Here is a 19,019-nt window from a genome sequence, read left to right as displayed (position 1 = left end):
ATTAATAAGAATCAAATTTACTTGACAAATTGCAGTAACAAACAAAATTTTTATCAAATTTTAAATTCTTATTAACCATAAAATCGCAAATCAAGGTCTTGCGAAAATAAAATGCTGTACAATATTTAGTGAATAATAAAATTCTGTTATATTATTTTTCAAATTTGATTCGCCAAGTTTTTCGATTTTCGATGCTAAGTAGCTTTGGACGCAATTTCAGCTTTGTCGAAAAGAGGACGAAACATGCCTTCGAATTACATTACACATCATGCAAAACATTCCGCGTGTCTCTGCGTGGCTGGAATGAAACGATCTTAAATGCGTCCGGGTAACAAGGCTCTCGACTATTCGCAGCGAACGAATTACGGCGCGGAAAACGGCTTTTTGCCGCGCGTTGCAGCTCGGTTACACCGAGCATCTCGTAAAGGGCGAGGCGAAGGGCGGGCGGAATTTGCTTTCGCGCACGACCTGTTATTCTTACATTAATGCGGCGGGTCGCGAGGTTAACGAGACCTCTGTACCAACAGCTCGACGTGAAAATTGTTGCTCGGGTTTCAGTCGTCGAGTCGACTGACAAACTCGCGTCCTCGTGACTGATTGCGAGAAGATAGCAATAAGATGCTTTCCTTCTCCTTCCTCCCTTACGGCAAATATGCCACGCGTTTACAAGCATTGTCACTTTGCGAACGGAAACCTCCGGGGATTTGCCGCTATATCGGTCACCTCTCGGTCAATCCTCATCTTTCCGCGCGACATCGAATTTCTCGACTAGCAGCTCTCCCCGGGGGTTGGATAAGAGACGGAAAGGCGGAAAGATAAGGTTGGCGAATGCCAGTACACTCTTCACGTTCGTAAATCATCGCATGTTATCGACCCATCGATTTCGAGGGCGAGGTCTCCATCCGGTGCGGCAGACATAAGGACGACATATTTACATACGAATTTAAAAGCGATGGTACAAGAAATAGCGTCGTGTTTCCCTCCTGTTAGCGGAATTTCCAGTTTAATATTTGAAAAGTTTTAATTTATTAAATATTATAAAAAAGTGCGAACTTCATGAAGGAACAATGTTCTCCAAAATTCACCGCGGAATACTTTTTCCTAAACTTCCTCAAAAACTTTGAAAAATATACCGTAAATAAGAGTGTACGCACGTGTCCACTTTCGTTCGGCATTAAGTTCTTTCCATGAGAACGGCACGCGTGCGGGTCGAGTTATCTTATCTCCAAGCACCCTACGGCTTGAACTTCTTTCCTTTATTCAAGAGACTCTCGAGAAAGTTTGTAACGTAAGCGTCAGAATATCCTCAGATAAGCGTCGATAAATTCGCGATCTTGCTACTTTAGAACTGTACAATGAGAGAAAAGCAGTTCGATTCGCTTCAGTTGAAACGTTGCCGGAATATCACCATAAACATATGTACGCGATTATAAATTATAGATCATGTTGATTGTTATGATTTCTATCAATAATCTTCATCGTCCAAGAAATGAATATTTTTCTAACCATATGGCATCTTTGGCTTCGCTGTTTCAGAAATCTCCGGACCGACGAAGACGCAGACGTGGCCGCCCTTCTACGACGAGGAGGACGAAGTGGTATACGGCTCGGCGGAGGTGGACAAGGCGGACAACAGGCCGCCGACAGACAACACGGTTTACGGCCGCGTGGGTCCACTGGTCACACCGTCCTCGGCGATCCGCATCGGCAAGAAACGACCCATGATCAACGCCAATTCGGCCGCCGATGCTCATCGACGATGGCTGCCCGTCGTCCTGTCACCCCTGGTATCGCTGACGATCGTCTGTCGCAGATGGTGGTGGTGGTGATGATGGTGATGGTGATGAGGAACGGGAAAGAGCCGAGGAATTTCCAAGGATCGGGTCGAGGCACACGTCGTTGGTGCTCACGTTCGCACGTCGGTCTTATCGTGGCGCGATTTCGGCGACAAACGTAATCCACTTTCGAAGAAGTGGCGCGATCAACGTTGCAGGCTCACGAAGTTGTTTCTATTGCAGACCCGTTGCAGCGAGTTTTGCGAGGAGAAATATGTCCGCAACGCGCTTTATCATTGGCTGCGCGATCGGATTTTCAAGGGAGATTCGATGCCAAAGCAAACTACTCTGATCCTATCTGATCAGTGAGATAAAATCGCACGGAGTGAATCATACGTTACGTTGCAAATTTCATGTCCGGTAGCCGGCTTCGCGTGAAACAAAAGCTTTAATCCTCATTGGCTATTCAGCAGCTTGCTCGGCTCTACGCAGCAAAAACAACTTCGAATGGGCTTAAATCACCGCTGCTGCCGCCGACGTATCGTCTTCCCTGAGTGGCTTATTCGTAATTCATAGACTTAATCAATGGATCGGAAGCTCGCGAAAGGGATGAACCACGTGGGTCTGAAGACAAGGATTTACATCGCGGGACTTATGTATCTTGATCGTTGTACTTGGTGATTGGATCGAAGAATCGATCGGTGAGTGCTAAATTAATTAAATTCAGGGGTCAAATTCGAATTATAAGGTAGGTTCTATTTTCGATACTATTATATTGTCATGATCATTATTAATTATCAAAAATGTCCTAGATTATTTTATTCTTATGCAATATTGAACAATCTTATTTTAATAGTAGAGTCTCTCGTTTTACTTAATTTCAAGATAGCTCGAGAAAATCAAGATTAATTAAATTAATAATTTACATTACGTACATTACTTATATTGCAAATTTTATACAAAATTGACTTTTCTATTTCTGTTCTGTGGAAGAATGAATTATTGATACGATCGCGTGAACGATCGGTTAAGATATTCATCTAGCGAATATATAGGCGACGTCTAGATAATTGCGTGATAATAAATAAAAAATGGCGGTCATAATAAATAAAAAAAAGACGCAAAAGATAAGGAAAAAAACCCAAAAGCGGTGGTAGAGGCCAAAAGATAGATAGACGAAGAGAGCGACAAGGAGATATATTTATTTCGAAGTGAAAATGATATCGCGGATCAAAGATGCGTAACTCCTCAGCTTTATTGGCAATAAGCTGCGTGATATGTGTATATATGTACGTGTGTATTATATACGGACACGCTCGCATGTGTATATGTGTGCATACGTCAGGGTAACTAACACGTTCGTGCCATCTTATTTCTCTCTCTTTTCCTCCACCCATCTTTGTACGTTCTTCAATCGTGCAAGCCGCATGACGTAGCGTTCTTTAAGCACCTATCGCGATTTAGACGAGTATCGAAAATCTTAAATTGAGTTTCGATCCGAAAGTGACAAGACGTATGTCTTGACGGATGCTCTCGATCTCGAATCGATCGAATCGATCGATTGCGACTCGAAGCTGATCGCTCACATCTGTGAATCTGTCCTCTTCGTAAAATTTTTTTTCCCTCTCTCTCTCTCTCTTTCTTTCTTTCTCTTTAATTTTTTAACTATTTGTTTTTTCGAATGAAATTTTGAAAACAGCTAATTCTAATTACAATAAACGCTTTCGATGGCAAAACTCTCCAATCAACGTGAAATCAAGTATGATTTTGAAGAAATGTTTATTTCAAGAGAGCTCTTACTTTTCTAAATGTGATTCTCGATATCAAAATACTGCCATAGTAGCGGAATGAAGACTTTTCAATGATCGTTCACTCGAGAGTTTTGCCTTCGAGAACGGACTTTCGATATTAGAACTTTCATTCGGTTAAAATAAATTTCAAGAGGTATTTATATTTGAACTTTAACGTAACCACAACTGTTGACTATAAAGATTTAAACTAAACTTAAAAGAGACGTTACATAAGACTCTCGTGCTTCCGAGCTGTAATTTCTAAAATTGCAAAATAAAAAACATAGTAAAAGTCTTAAAAATATACGTTTACGAAAGGAAAAAAAATCGACGATTTTGACAGTAGTTTTAAAAGGAAACTTTCCTATGTAAATAAAATAAAAAACCTAGGAAAATATATAGTTCTCATTTTCTTCTGATGATTGGCTTAATGACAAGACAATAAATTTGATATTTCTTGCATTTATTAAATGTACGTATATGACATTAAAGATCTTTTACAGCTATATAGTACGTGAGGTTAGATTTAGAAGGATATCGTTGAATTCATTTTGTTTACATATAATATAATGCTAAACTACAATTAATGATAAAAAAATTCATAAAAATTTAATAAAAGTTGATAAGTAAAAAAATAACGATAAAATTATCTAAAAATGTCTTGTGTAAATTACAAGCTGCAATAACTTGGGAGCAATTTAATCAAAAATAAATAAATAAAAGAAAAATACGAGAGAAAGAAGGTGAGAGAGAAGCGTAGGAGAACGAAAGGAGAGCGAAAGATATTTATATTTTTATATTTCTATCATAGCGTGCGCTTATGTTCCGTGTCGACAGATTTTACTGTGAAAGGTTTACTTTAGCCATTTTTTTTTACTTGCTTTCGTTTTGGCAGTAATTTCTCTGATTATACTTAACGTTGCGACAACGAAAGGCGTCGTAAATACAAATTGGCCATTCTAACGCCATCTTCTTTCGGACTTTCGTTCCGTTTTCGAACGCAGTTTCGCAAAGTGGAGTCCAGAACCGCCGCGGAAAAATAACAAAATCGATCGCATCGATCGCCACGCACCGCTCGTGCTACGTTAGTGTTGTGTTCGCTTGCTAAATAAATCGAGCATTTCCCGTGGGCGCACGGTTTTGGAGTTTTATGGCAATCGAAATTGCGTTACGCGTTGCTGTTCCCTCGTTTCCGGAACTCGCCGACAGCTCTCTCACAGGGATCCCATCTAAATCCCCTTTAAAATCTATTTTCGTTCGCGTTTCTCAATCGATTTGTTGTGTCCACGATCCCTCCCATTACATTTAATTACTCTTAAACATGTCGGGCAGACTTTTTTCACGCGGAGAGAAAGTTTATTCTTTCACTATCCTACCGAGTTTCAAAATACAACATAATAAACCATAACGAAGTGCATCGTAGATCGTTTCAAACTAACGATGACGTTAAAAATATGCTTGGCTGGTCCTACAATATTCGCCCTCTCTCGCTCTCTTACTCCGAAATGCAAAGCACAAAATGGATGTGAAAAACTGTTTTAGAAGAACCGAAGATACTTTTTTTTTTATCATTGAATATTTACGTTACTCCACTGAAATATCGCGCCTGATGAATTTGTCGTCTGCACACGTTATTTTTTTATTCTGGGAAGCTCTTCAATTAACCAATGGCCCATTGCGCGTTCGATATAATACGCGACGTGCCACATTCGTCACTTGCAACCTACGTCGAAATGGGCAAAAAATCCAGTTCGCGAAGCGTCCTCAAGCGTCCTCACGAGAGCCAATGAATGGTCGCTCTCTCAGCGTGACCGGGAAAAAAAAAGAGGTCGAGGGAAAAAAAAATCGTGACGCTCTTCCTCCCCCGCCGGGCCAAATCGCGCTCGTTTGCGACACGCCGCCGTGGCATGCCAGAGTGTGTCCCCTCTTATTTTGTCGGAGGGAAATACTCGTTCCAGAACGATTATCGTCTCTCTTTCTCTCTCTTTTTCCCGCCGGCGACGCGAGCGGGTCCCGCCTCTCTCGGTCACCGTGAGAAATTATAAGGGCGAATCCGCCTTTAAGGACTAGGAGAGAAGAAGATCTTAGTTCCTCCATAAATAAACACAACTGCCCGCGCAGCTGGCGCGGACGTAATTCATCGTGAATTAATTTAAGGGCCACCGCCGCCTCCCGACTCCCCCTCGCGCCCCCGCCCCCGCCGCTTTCATTAGAAGGCCCCGCCGTGCCGAGACCGCGCCATTTGGCGGCTCTCGTTTTATGCTGATTTTATTTCCCTTCTTTCGCGAACTCGGGCGTCCGCGGAGTAATTGCGCGGTATTATTATCCGCCGCGAGTCGGCGGCGCGAAAAACGGAAACGAGGATGCGGCTCGTCAAAAACCGACAGCGAGGAGGATCCCTACGATTTTCGTCGCGAAGGCGAGATCCGGCGAGATCCTTCACAATTGTCCCCGTCCTTACCGTCTTCCTCCCTGCATTCTCGTCTCGGGACGACGTCATTGTCGCCCCGATGCCCGACGACGTCGACGACTCCTTCCTATGACTTCCAAACGGGCTTACCGTTCCGTTTGAGCTACGGCGCGAAGTCGTTTCCGCGAAAGTTACCGTTGCAGCTGCAGCACCGGCAGTCTCAAGCCGTCTCTCGGTATGACCTCTCGTAGATTTTACCTCCCCCGCCGCCGGCCGTTTGCTTAATCCCCACCGGTTACGCTTATTAAAGTCCCGAGAGGTACGACGTGTTAGCCCGTCGAGACGATATATACAAGGGACGCGGATAGTTAGGTACGCGGGCTGGTTGCACGGCGGTCGATTTATCGCGCGCTCGCAGTCGGCTCGTTTCGACCTGCCAGCTTGAAGGGTGCAGTTTCAAAAGTTCACGCTTCAACACATCGCGACAGCAACTACCGATGTCACCCCGCCGCGAAATGTCCTGTACACGTGACTTTTCCTCCTTCTTGTTTCAGTTTTGATTCGCGAAATAATATAGAGTCGCAACAATCGTGTAAAAATGTATACTTCCTCAAAAGTGCTTTATACAATTTTATTAGATTTATGCAAGATTTATTTACTGATTTAACGATTTATGTGAATCGATGGACATCGAACGTTTTTCCTTACCTTTTATTAATTTCTTGTAATGAGAAAATTGTTTTAAATAGTTTTCCAATTTGATACTTTAACGTCGATATATATTTTGGCGCTTTAAATTGTCAGGTGATTTTTCGGATTTTTCTACGACACGATCGAACAGCTTCGAAAAGTTTGTTTTATGAGACTTAAGTGGGTCGATTGAACCTGGTGTAAAGTTTTAAATCTCGGAAAGAAGGGGAATTAGCCAACTTCCTTTTATCTATGTGAATTATCACTTCTTTGGCTCGTCGATTAGCATTTATACTGACATTGTGGAATGCCCTTGTGTTTTTAACATCTATAATATTTTTACGATATTCTATATATTTCACGTGATATAAATTTTATCTACTTTTCTTTATTTCGTGTACGCGATGCTATTTTGTCTCCATAAATATTTTTCACGTATAAATCGATATACTCTGTACGATTTCTGAATTATCTTTATTTTCTTCGTTTTATTGTATGCTTACTTATCTTTTCCATTGCTCTTCTTTTATTTACTTTAGTTTCGCAACGTGGCTTGTTGCAACCGTTAGTTTCTCTTCGCTTATTGAGTCGTAAATAACATGATATCTTCGTTATCGAACGCGAAAACACTATTGTAAAAAAAAATTCACAAATACCCGTTTCAGAATTTTTCGTTCTCCTTGCGGTGAATTTTCACAATCCACGAGAACTCTGAAAATATGTTGTATTAAATATAATGAAAATAGTATTTCGAGAAAAAAAGAACGGCAAAAATCATTCATTAACTTGTTACACAAGTACTTGCAATTTGATTTTTTGGAGAAAATAAAATCACAAGCTTGTGAATATCAATTCCTACGAAATCCAAAGAATGAAAACAATCGTACTTGAAGGAAAATCGCGATAAATCTTTTCGTAGCTGATCATATTGTTCACAGTCACATTAGGATATGGATATCCGCTGTTCCGATCCTCGGTCGCGCGGATAATCGGATTCCTCGCGTTTATTCCTCGACTTTTAAGTTCGACGACGGGCAGTATCGGAGATCCTCGGAAAGTAAAATGTATTATGGATGTAGCCCAGGAAAAACATCCCTGCACGAGAGCTGTATGCCGATGAATTTTCTACACAGATCGGGATACGGTCATTTTCTCGAAATCCCTAAGTGGCGTCCACCGTGGAAGTTATCACTGACAGTTATCTTGTACATCACTGCCATTCGACGAGTCCTACGGCGGCTCATTCCTCCTTTCGCGCTTCCAGATATTCCTCTAGACTGCAATATCAGACAATACAAGAAAACGGAACTTCGAATAAAACTGTTAGCGGTGTGCATGACGCGAAGGATGACTTCTCACTCTTTTCAAGAGTACCTAATCCGCCTCTTCCTTTTTTTTTCTGGCGTTGTTATGCTATAGGATCGATACCGCAAATTCGCATTAACGTCAAAAGAGTCGTGAAAATCAATTCCTCTCGAAACAAGTAGACAGACTAAGTTTCTTCGAAAAGTAGTATATTTTCGCAAAAAGTAAAATATAAATGGTTAAAAAGATTTTAATTCCAGATACCAAATTTCAGATTAACTTTGATCATAGAAGAGTGGCTTTTATTCAGCAATTTCGTACATACACTGCAAAATTATTAATGTTTTATTTATAATTAAATTTTTGAATTTTTCAACTTATAGAAAATTTACTTGCGTTTTTATTTTTTATCATAATTCCAGAAATTAAAAAAAAATTCTATTTAATTTTACTGAAAAAGTTTTTTAAAAGCTTTTTAAAGCGACCATATAGTGTAGCTATGTCGGCTCTTTTGATGTTAAGACACAAAGTAAATTTTCTATTACTTTTTTAGTCGAAATTATATATTGTATACATATGCTTTTTGTAAGATAATATAAAATTTAAATAGATAGAGATGGAATTCTTGACTTGGTTTATGTGAATTCGAGGTCTATGAGAACCATAAAACAGAATCTCGCGGATACTTCGCGAGGCGGAAATGTGCTTAGACTCTTTCAAGGCAGATAATATGCTTATGCGCTTCTCGATGAGTGTTCAAGAAACTAGCTAAACGAACCGCATTGTTTTTGTTCCTTAAATCGATGAAATCGATTCGACTTGTACACTATGAAAGAAAGTTGCATACTTGCGTTGTTAAATGGGACAATCGTTTCGCATCCGGACGGAATCATGCGAGTACCATCTCGATATCTGCTCGTATGAGCGAACGTTCGACCGTTGACACAATGTGTATATCTATCTACATATCTATCAAACGTAAGAGCTATCTTTCTCTGTATAAATGGTAACTGCGAAGTTGTAGTGGCGTCCGATATGATGTTTCAACGGCATCTTTCTTCGAAAATGCGCAATGTATAGTGCCCGCTAGTTTTGTATAAACTGTACGTACGCGCAATCGAACATCGCAGTAAAAACGAAGATTAATTAAAGACAAGACGAGTGACGCGAATTGTATAAATATAGTCATGTAAGAAGATAGCGAAGAGTAAAATTCTGTAAATAATTGTGAACATACTGTAACCAAGCATCACGGCGGAATAAAGAGGAAGTTTCGTGTCGCATATGAAGCTGCGAATAAAATCTTATCTTGCGTATGTGTATTATTGCGTAAACACCCATTTGTGTTTTTAACATATCGTTGTGTTCTATCGGAATTAATTTATTATGTCATGAAATAATTCCGTTCTCTGATAATTGAAAAAAATAATCTTACACCCATTATCACATTTAACATTAATAACTTTTTTATATTTTAGCTCTTTCAGTGCAGTTTTGCATATCGGAGAAAATGCGAACACATGCAGGTAAGTTTTGCATAAAATATTTAATCTAGGTAGACATGTCGGAATTTTGATATCCTTCTGTCAAAATTCTGTCAATACTTTATATCAGTTTGAAAATGTCATGTGAGAAACGTATGAAACATTCTTAACTATGATAGTAAATAATTAAAATTGGTGCCGTTTTATCCAATTGTGCAATAAGAATCATAAATGATTAACCAAAACGCGAGAGATCATTTCTGAAATATTTAACTGTTACATTGTATTCTGCTTCAAACTCACGAATGTTAATAATGTAATATTCTGGAATTTAATATCGGATATATGTATTCTTGTAAATTCAAGTGGAAAAAGAGCTTTAGAATCTTTGCAAATCACCAAAGCGCACACGAACTTTCAAATCGCGAAAGCCGAGGAAAGATTGAACCTTTCTTCATTAATCCAGGAAGAACTTCCTTTCTTAGCAAATAAACGATATATTTTACGATACTTTTCTAAAGATAACGTAGAATTCTCACGTAGGGATCAGCAAACAATTAATTTGTGTATACTTTTCACTTAAATGAAAAGTTTCAATAAACATTATTATTAAATTAATCATCATTTTTGCGTAAAAAACAGTAAAATAATTTTCATAAAATGTTCAAAAATATAATATTCAATATTTTGCTTTTATAACAGTTTGATGTGTAATAAAGAAAAGAGACAATGAATATTATAGTTAAAAATATATTTCGTCATCTACATGTATAAATATTGACGTATTGTGTAATAATCATTTTTGTATTACGTGATTCAAATTAAATATTGATTTTAATATGCGAAATATAATAAATATGTGAGCGAAAATATATATTTTCAAGTAAATTGTTTTCATGTAAATTGTTTTCTATTTATATATCATTTTTTTACGATTTGTTAATACATTGAAGTTTGTATTTTAATAGACTACATGTATATTATCTCGCATAATAAAAATATATTATTTTTCTTATAATGCACGGAAATAGTGCTCATTATATTGATTTATTCTCTGATGTCAATTATAACTTTTATCACTACGCAAAATAATATAATTGTCAAAACGAAACGATAATAATATTTCCTATATAATGCATATTTTGATATAAATATCTCAACACATCAAAATATCAGAAATTCTGTGGAAAATTGACACGAAATGTTATGATACACGCATTTACTCGCACATTCTATGCCTGTGTGCAAATTATTTTCATAAAATACCGATTGTACAGAGTATCCTGAAACCATTAGATATCTTTTTAATCAATTTTTTATTACTTTATTAATTTTTATTATTGGATATAAATTTTTTTAAAATCATTAAGTACTCAAATTAAATGCCTTAATATTTTTGCCAAAAAAAAAATAGATTTTTAAAATCAATAAAAGAATTTTTAATTAAAAAAACCATTTAGAGCTAATGATTTCCGAACATCCCTCGCATAAAACAATATAAAGCAAAAATATTACCAAGTATTTATTATCGTATTTAGTATCGTGATGCAGTCGCGAGATTATGATCGCTAATAACACATGAAATGCGCGTCAGAGAGCCTTTTACATTTTGATTTTAAAAAGGGGAAACTTTAAAAAGGAAAGGATGTTTTACTTTGAAATATTCGTGCATCAAGTATATGAGTCTTTTCTCGAATGTACTTCAAAGATATATATATCCAACGAGTGGACGAAGCGAGGTACACACATGCGCTGCGGTTAGTTATATGGATTTCCACGGAGGATTACGGACGCGGGGAGGCGGCAAAAGGTTACGGGTTACGAATGGAAAAATTCGCTCGATATTATTTCAAACTTCTTTGAAACACGGGGTAGATATGCCAGACTCGCCCGGTCTCTCACGCACGTGCGGCGTGGGGTAACAGTCAAACACTTGGCACCAGCCGGCGCCGGGTATGTGACATGAATATTTGTTTCTAATAAGATATGCCGCTTCGCTAGCGCCATTTGACGCACCTCTCGCCGTGCTTATGTTACGTTCCTATCGTTTGCGCGAGATGGTATCGATCAATTCGTTAACAGAGATAAAATAAACAAACAAAGTAATTGATGAGATATATGCGGACGATTTATAATTGTTGCTCAATTAAATTTATACCAGGTGAGGTATCTTTATATGAAACTTACAAATGTTTTCGATATATGAAGAATAGAAAATAATTTTTTTTTTAATTAAAAGTGAAATTAAAAAATAATTGCACAAAAATACAAATAAAAATTGGAGTAAGAGAATAAAGATTAAACTTATTTTTGCTCGTTAAAGCCTTTTATTTGTATAATGGGAGACTTTTTAAAACGTTGGAAAATGTTACAATAAAAAAACAAACTCAATATTTCTTTAATGCAACTTTTATTTTAAAACAGAATTTCTATCTTTACTGCAAAATTCATTATCATATCAATCCTTATTTAGTAATGTTTATTGTAATGATTTCATTTTCTTACTGCATTCAATAAACATTTGAAACAAGATACGCAATTGTAAGACGCTGCTCTAATGCGGTTCTGAGAGCAAATCATGTAAATTTCGCCACACTTGCATTACAACATCAACTAGGAAATGGGATCTAATTTCCTTACTGGATTTCGATTACGCAGCCATTGCAGTATAAGGCTCATCTTGCAATATATTAATTCGAACATTAATTCCCATTAAATGATAATTTATATTTTTATCTGATTTTAACTTTTAATATGATCTGATGTTATATAAATATGTATAAATATGTATAAATCCCATAGAAAATCTATCAAAAGATTAACTTGCTCGTACTTGACTGCATGAAGGGAAATTTCTAAAACTTACATTTAATAAATAGTATCGAATAATAATATTGTTTCGCGTGCATCAATTCTTCAAGGCAACTCATAAGATGATTATCCTGTAGACCTGGAAATTCGCGAAATTCTACGCACATAGTTTCCCTTATGCAGTACACTTCATGGAATTTCCCTTCGAGGCATCGACCGGAAATGCTAACAATTGGCGTGCTGGCAACAACGAGAACTAATAATCTCGAGCGAATCTTCTGACTGATATCCGGAATGTTTAATTAAGATTTGTGAATAAAATTATACATATATATATATATAAAGCGTTTCTCATTGAATTCATATTATAAGAAATATAGTATCAATTCGCGCATCCTGCAGTATAAAATATCAAGCTGCTTAGTCGAAAAAGAGACAAGGAAAGATATACATGTTGTTAAAAATTCGATTTTTTATCATATATATATAAAATAAGCAAGAATTTTATGATGTGTGTAAGAATAAATTATAAGCATAACAAAAATGAAATTTTTAAAGTAATTTCTCTTAATTCTGCCTCTCATTATGAAAATCATTTGACATGGTCTGACAATAGAATCGTCAGCAGAGGCAATTCTCTCTCTCTCTCTCTTTCTCTCTCTCTGGAAATTCGCTTTTATCCGTGACATCGCGACTTTGCGACGTCATCGAACCTCTTCCACCTAGGATTAGCTAGACACTCTACTCAGGTGACGAAAGTAGAGATCACGAGCCTTTTATGGGGATGCTTCGCATCGCATTAACGATGAGATGGATCACGTCCGTCCGCACTCGTAAAGTAATGCGCGCCGGACTTTGTTTAGGTCCTTTTCCGTAAAAGTGCACGTAAGCCGTTTCCTGTCTCTCTGCCTCTCTCTGCTTTCCATTCCCTATTCTCTCTTCCTCTTGCTTTATCAAGCTACCTATCTATCTATCTTCCTTTCCATTTCAACTTCGATCAACCCTCTCTTCTCGTACTACTCTTCTCGTTTCCCTTTCTCTCTTTTTTTATTTATACGTCTGCCTTTATGTGGTAGAACACTCCTCCCGCGTCCGACTATCGTCGTTCCGCGCGTCACAGTCGACGAAAGCAAATTGCATCCCTGATCCTTTTCCTTCCATCGGTATTACGCATGTGACGAGCGATATTCAGCAGCCCCCGAGCGCGATTACGTGAATTTTCATCTCTCACTTCTCTAATTTCGTTAATCCGCAAAAATAACAGAGAATCTCAAATAGCAATTATTATGATCATGTATATACAATATTAAGTAATTATTATGATGATGTATATATAACATTACATATATATATGTATATAACATTATAATACATATAACATTAAGAATTATGATAATGTATAAATAACATTACACAATTATTATGATGTACGTACAATATTCAGTGGAACGTTTTCATAAACTAGATTAATTTTTCAGTACCTGATCAATTATTAAATATCATGTTAAATTATTTTGTTCTCAAATTGTTTTTATTTTATCGCATGAATTAGGAAACAATGCAAAAGAATGGCTTGATAATTATTACAATAAAGGAATGATTAAAGATTTCCCCCTTTTCTTTTATTAGATGGAATTTAACAGTCTGTCTTTGAAAAAGCATCTTTGAAAAAGCAAAATTCCATCGTTATAAATCTACCCTTTCGTCTCTTGCAGTTGTCCTTTTACTCGCTTTTTTATTATCATATGCAAGAAATCCTTTCCTCTGCTCTCAATCTTGTTTTGCTCACTTGAAATGCGCCAAGAGCATAATTCGATCTGGTTAGTAATTACTGAGAATATCTCTCGACTCGAACCGATGTTAGTTTGCTAGATGCGAGATGTGCACTCATAAATAAATCAAGAAATTTTATTTTCTATTTAATTCCTTCCCCCAAGGAACTCCAGTTTATTGGAATTTTCATATACGAAACTCTTTTACCAAGATATTTCATATCAAAATTTAAAAAATTGAATAATTAATTTTTATAATTTTTTCCTTTTCTTAAATATCCATAAAGGCAAATCAGCTTTTAAATTTAAAAAATGAGTTGAATCGTGTACTATATATATTAATAAGCATGACATCTGTGACTCCACTTGCCTTTATTTTAAAGAAATAATTCTTTTTTTTAAATAAGAGTTGATATTTTTGTGAAAATGTCCTGAATTAATATTTGAGAGAGAGAGAGAGAGATTGTTTCCAAACTTAAGTATTAATCTTTAGTCTCACACGACTAAAACTCGATTTGATTTTTTATTATCGATCGACTTTCGACGACAATATTGTGAACAGAATCTCTACATTAATCGTTAATATAATCGTCACGACATTTTAACAACATCGAGCCACATTTAACGCGTACAATCGTTTGCAATAGCTCTCTTTTGATTAATTATGGTGGGTAGAATATATTGTAATAACTATTATCAAAGAAATATTTTATCCGTCCAATGATCCGTTTGTCTTCTAAATATCTCGTTATTTCTCGATTAAAATCAACTTTCTAATTCATTTATATATCAAGCCTATTATAAATTCCATACAAAAATTTTTTAAATTAATACACTATAATATTCCTTATCATTTAATTTTTTTTATATTTCACATCTCTAAATGATACTTATATTAATATAATATTAATATAATCATAATTATGTCGTCACAATTATTAAATTAAAATTTATTTATTGGACTATTTTTAAGGCCTATCTTTTAAGGTTAGTTTCAAGTGAATTCTAACTGCAGAAATGTGATTACAAATGTAAAGAGAATTTAAGAATTTTACAAGAAGAATGCAACGATATATGATCCATTTCTATGCATTGACGCGCTAATAATTGATTATCGATTGGCTGTCACGATTGACACGATAAATTGCATCTCGACCTTCTTTTCTTTCCCATTGGTATGCTTGTGATATGTCCACTTCTCGAGCGGATATGACTTTTGGTATCTGGACATAGCATTTTAATTAATAAAATCGATCGTAATGAATAATCCAGCTGTCGATAACGGCATTTAACATTTACTGAAAAAAAGTAAAAATCAAGAAAAGAATGCAAAAATTGTAAATGTAATTTATATAAAAACATTATACATGTTTAACAATTGACATATTATTTTGGAAGTTTTATAACTATAAATATATTTAGTATTACTTTAAGACTTCGTTTTTAGCCGACAAAATGACGTAAATTCAACCGTGTATGTATATACGAATTCAACATCTCTTTCTTGCTAGTAAAAGTGAACCAGCGCCTGGTGATAAGACGATTTCGTTTGTGCGCGAAGGAAAATAATCCTGAGTTATGCGATACCTCGCCATCCTCGAAATACTTCTTGAGGACGACCCATTTCGATACGGTTAGTGAAAAATGACACAAGTCGACTATATAGCAAGCACTTTATAACCGGTGAATAAAACTGCACTTTTTAATATGAAAAAATATTAATTTTTGATAAGCATATAATAAATGTTTCAAAAAACTCGTAATTATTAATTGATAAATAAATATATTCCTTTCATACATTATAACACAGAATCTTAAAACACGTAAATGTTTTTTTGATTTTATTTTTTTTTTCACGAACATTAATTCTATCATAAATTTCATTAACTTCTAAATTCGGTTCCGTTAAACTGAAAATTTATTTCACTACAAAGAATCTCAATTGTATTAAAACAATTCAGATTTCCATTTGCTGCGTACTGATTAAACTATCAGGCTTCTTTCCCAGGCAGCTTTACAATCCGTCGAGAGCAATCCTCGTGACTCGAGTTTGCGGTGGCGATGCCGAGAACGCCTGCCTAAAGCTAACTATTATAGGATTTTGGAAAGAAAAGGACGCCATATATCTTCCAAACGAGGCAATTAGAAACTATGGATGCCGAATTTATCTTATTAGAATCAATGATTTGTCTCATAACTTTAATATAAAAAAAGAAAGCAATAAACTTATCATTATTATACACTACACATATATATAACTTCTAATATATTGCCATAACGAACAAATAAAGAATGTGAAAAAATATCTGAATTCATCTGTATTAATATCTCTATCATCTCTATTAATTAAAACAGTTGTTTTCAAATTATATTTATATTACATCTTGCCACTCATAAAAGAACGCAAATAAAAACAAGAAAATAAATCAGATTCTTGGCGAGAATTCACTGCATAGAATTACATCGACAGTGACAACCAAGAGTAAAATCGCGTAAAATGAAAAAAATGAAAAAGAAGATCGTCATTATTATGAATGAGATTTACATTCCCTGACAGACGGCCGAATATTTCAGTAGGTAAACCAATATATCCTCGCTTGCGCTTTCCCTCCATCCGCACATGCAAATAAAGCAGGTTGGCCAGTACGTGGCAAATATTTGTTTAGACTTTTCGTCGACGTGCCGGCTCAGGATTGCATCGACGGCAAAGACGGTACTTCCCGTCAGAAAATCTCACCAATTTTAATATCATCCTATATTTGCGTGACATTTATTATAATACAAAACTATAAGCGCGAATGTGCGACATCGCGATGAAAAATAGTATCGTTTTCCATTGAAAGAGGTGATCTTTTTCAATTCGCGTCGTGTTATTCGAAACCTCATAAAAATATACTCGAAATAATATTGATGTATAATAATAGAAATTGTAGAGGTTAAATTAGAGACGCGAATGAAAAGTAAATTATTCTATCCATTCAATCCGTTAAATATCCATTACTTGATCGCGAATAAAACTATATTTATATGCAAATCGACAATACTTCTTTATACAGATTTTTTCATGCATATTCTTCTAAAAATAGAAATAGAAATATCAATTCCCAACTAAAAAAATTACTTAAGCGCGATAAAGTATTCTGCTAGATTATTAATTTCATTAATAACTCATTTTAAATTAATAGAATTACCCTTATACAACTAATGATAACTCTATTATACAACTAATGATAACTCTATTATAAATAAATTATTATAAATAATAATATTACATTTTTCTGGTACGTGATTTACACATTTTTATAATAGAAATTCTTGGCTATGCTAAAACCATAATTAAAATCAATAATATTCCATATCATATATGTATACATGTGTATGTTTTATATCAATATATTATTTGTAACAAGAAAAATTGCAATATACATATAAATGACACAACTCAAGTTTTCGCATGTCATGAAGTCAATATAATTTCTTTCTTGTTCGAATAAAAATTAAGGACGAAAATATATAATAAATTCAATAAAATTTTATATTTACGCTAAAATTTAAATGCCATTGTTAAGAAAAATTACTTCTCTTTTATATCATTCGTATAAAGTGAATTTTATTTGTAAATTTCTTCTCGTAACAGACAATTTTATTTTTCTTGTCTACTCGTTATCATGTCGATGTATCGAGCTATCATCGTCTTTTTATTTCACAGCAATCATGCGAACAGAACGAACAATTATTAAACTCACAGCGCCGTCAAGAGTCGTTTCGTGCTCAGCAATTTCCGTGTGTCGCGTTCTTTCATTATCGCTGAAGATTATCGACGTAATACCGATGAGCTTGTTAAATTTTAGCTGATGTACTTTCGAAATATTGTCAATAATCCTCAACGACGAGCGTAAATTATTGCAGTTATTTAAAAATAAAATGGATTAAATAATGATCATTCTACATTTCGGATATATATAAATTTAGCGATTTCATGTTACATACAAGATTAAAATCTATTATCTCTATTTCAGTTACGAAGAAGACTATTGTGCTTACACTATATATATATATATGATACTATCTATAATCGTATACACTATATTAGCAATTATAATTACGTTACTTGTTGTATCATCGCTTTCATCGTTTTTTTAAAAATCATTATTCGCTGCATCAATAAAACTCGACAGTTTTCATGTTACAAATTTCTCGCTGTTTTAATATTTCAAATTTTTTGCAAAATATTTGGAAAATACTTGACGCTAAAAAATATGTTCCCCGTTTTTAATTGAATCAGATTTTCAAACAAGCGGCAAAATAACAGCAGAAAAGACCTTATCCTCTTTTTTTTCTAGATTGAGAAATAATCGGAAGTTATCGATTGACGCGACGGAATCGGAATATCCGGGAGACGAATGTACAGTTGGAATTGAGAATCCTGTGAGCAAAGTGAGAACGGCAAGCGCAAACCCAAAGAAGAGGACTCGAAGACTGAAAGAAAATGATCGAGGAGGGCTCATTGATGCCGCGGCACAATGGACGGAGTTCACTTTCTTCGACGAGCCTCGTTAATCAGCATCGCGATTACCGATTATCGATTTTATAAAGAAAAGAGAAAAGTGCTGCAATCTTTTATGTATCACCTATTAATATGTCTAATAGTTGTCATAATGACAAGTAATGAGGTACGAAATAATATTATACAATTATACAATCAATATGTCCAATTAGCTTCGCCGCGATAACATGTGATTTTATAAGACTCGTGTCAAAAATATTTTTTTCTAGTTTTTTAATAATAAAAAGTTAATATTTTGCAAAAAACTGAAAAAAACTCTTTTTACACGCAAAATATAATTTACATAAAATGTATAAAACATGTACAACACATATGTAGAAGCTATAGATTGTATTTTATCGCGGTGTACATTTAATTACATCAGCATGTTTTTTGTAGAGTTGAGATATTTTTCAGTGAAAATCTCACCATCATT

The 19,019-nt window shown here is 35.2% G+C and overlaps 1 protein-coding gene across 5 annotated transcripts in view; it reads left to right on the top strand.

Moving 5' to 3' along the window:
• The window catches only part of LOC105254897 (lachesin), a 158,827-nt gene extending 140,063 nt beyond the window's left edge, over nucleotides 1-18,764 (top strand). For 3 of the 5 annotated variants that reach the window (XM_025409987.1, XM_025409988.1, XM_011263865.3), the window contains one exon: nucleotides 1,537-4,164. In XM_025409987.1, the coding sequence (XP_025265772.1) occupies nucleotides 1,537-1,829 (293 nt within the window). In that variant the 3' untranslated portion in view covers nucleotides 1,830-4,164. Of the gene's footprint in view, nucleotides 1-1,536; nucleotides 4,165-9,448; nucleotides 9,497-18,380 lie in introns of those variants that run through there. The other 2 variants (XR_002192713.2, XR_002192714.2) reach the window with 2 other exon arrangements.
• Nucleotides 18,765-19,019: the final 255 nt, after the last annotated feature.

The sequence above is a fragment of the Camponotus floridanus genome, unplaced genomic scaffold (genome assembly GCF_003227725.1).
Source record: "Camponotus floridanus strain SB8 unplaced genomic scaffold, Cflo_v7.5 scaffold3, whole genome shotgun sequence".
Taxonomy (NCBI): Eukaryota; Metazoa; Arthropoda; class Insecta; order Hymenoptera; family Formicidae; genus Camponotus; species Camponotus floridanus.
Note: the sequence above shows the minus strand (reverse complement) of the source record. Positions and strands in the feature narration are given on the sequence as shown.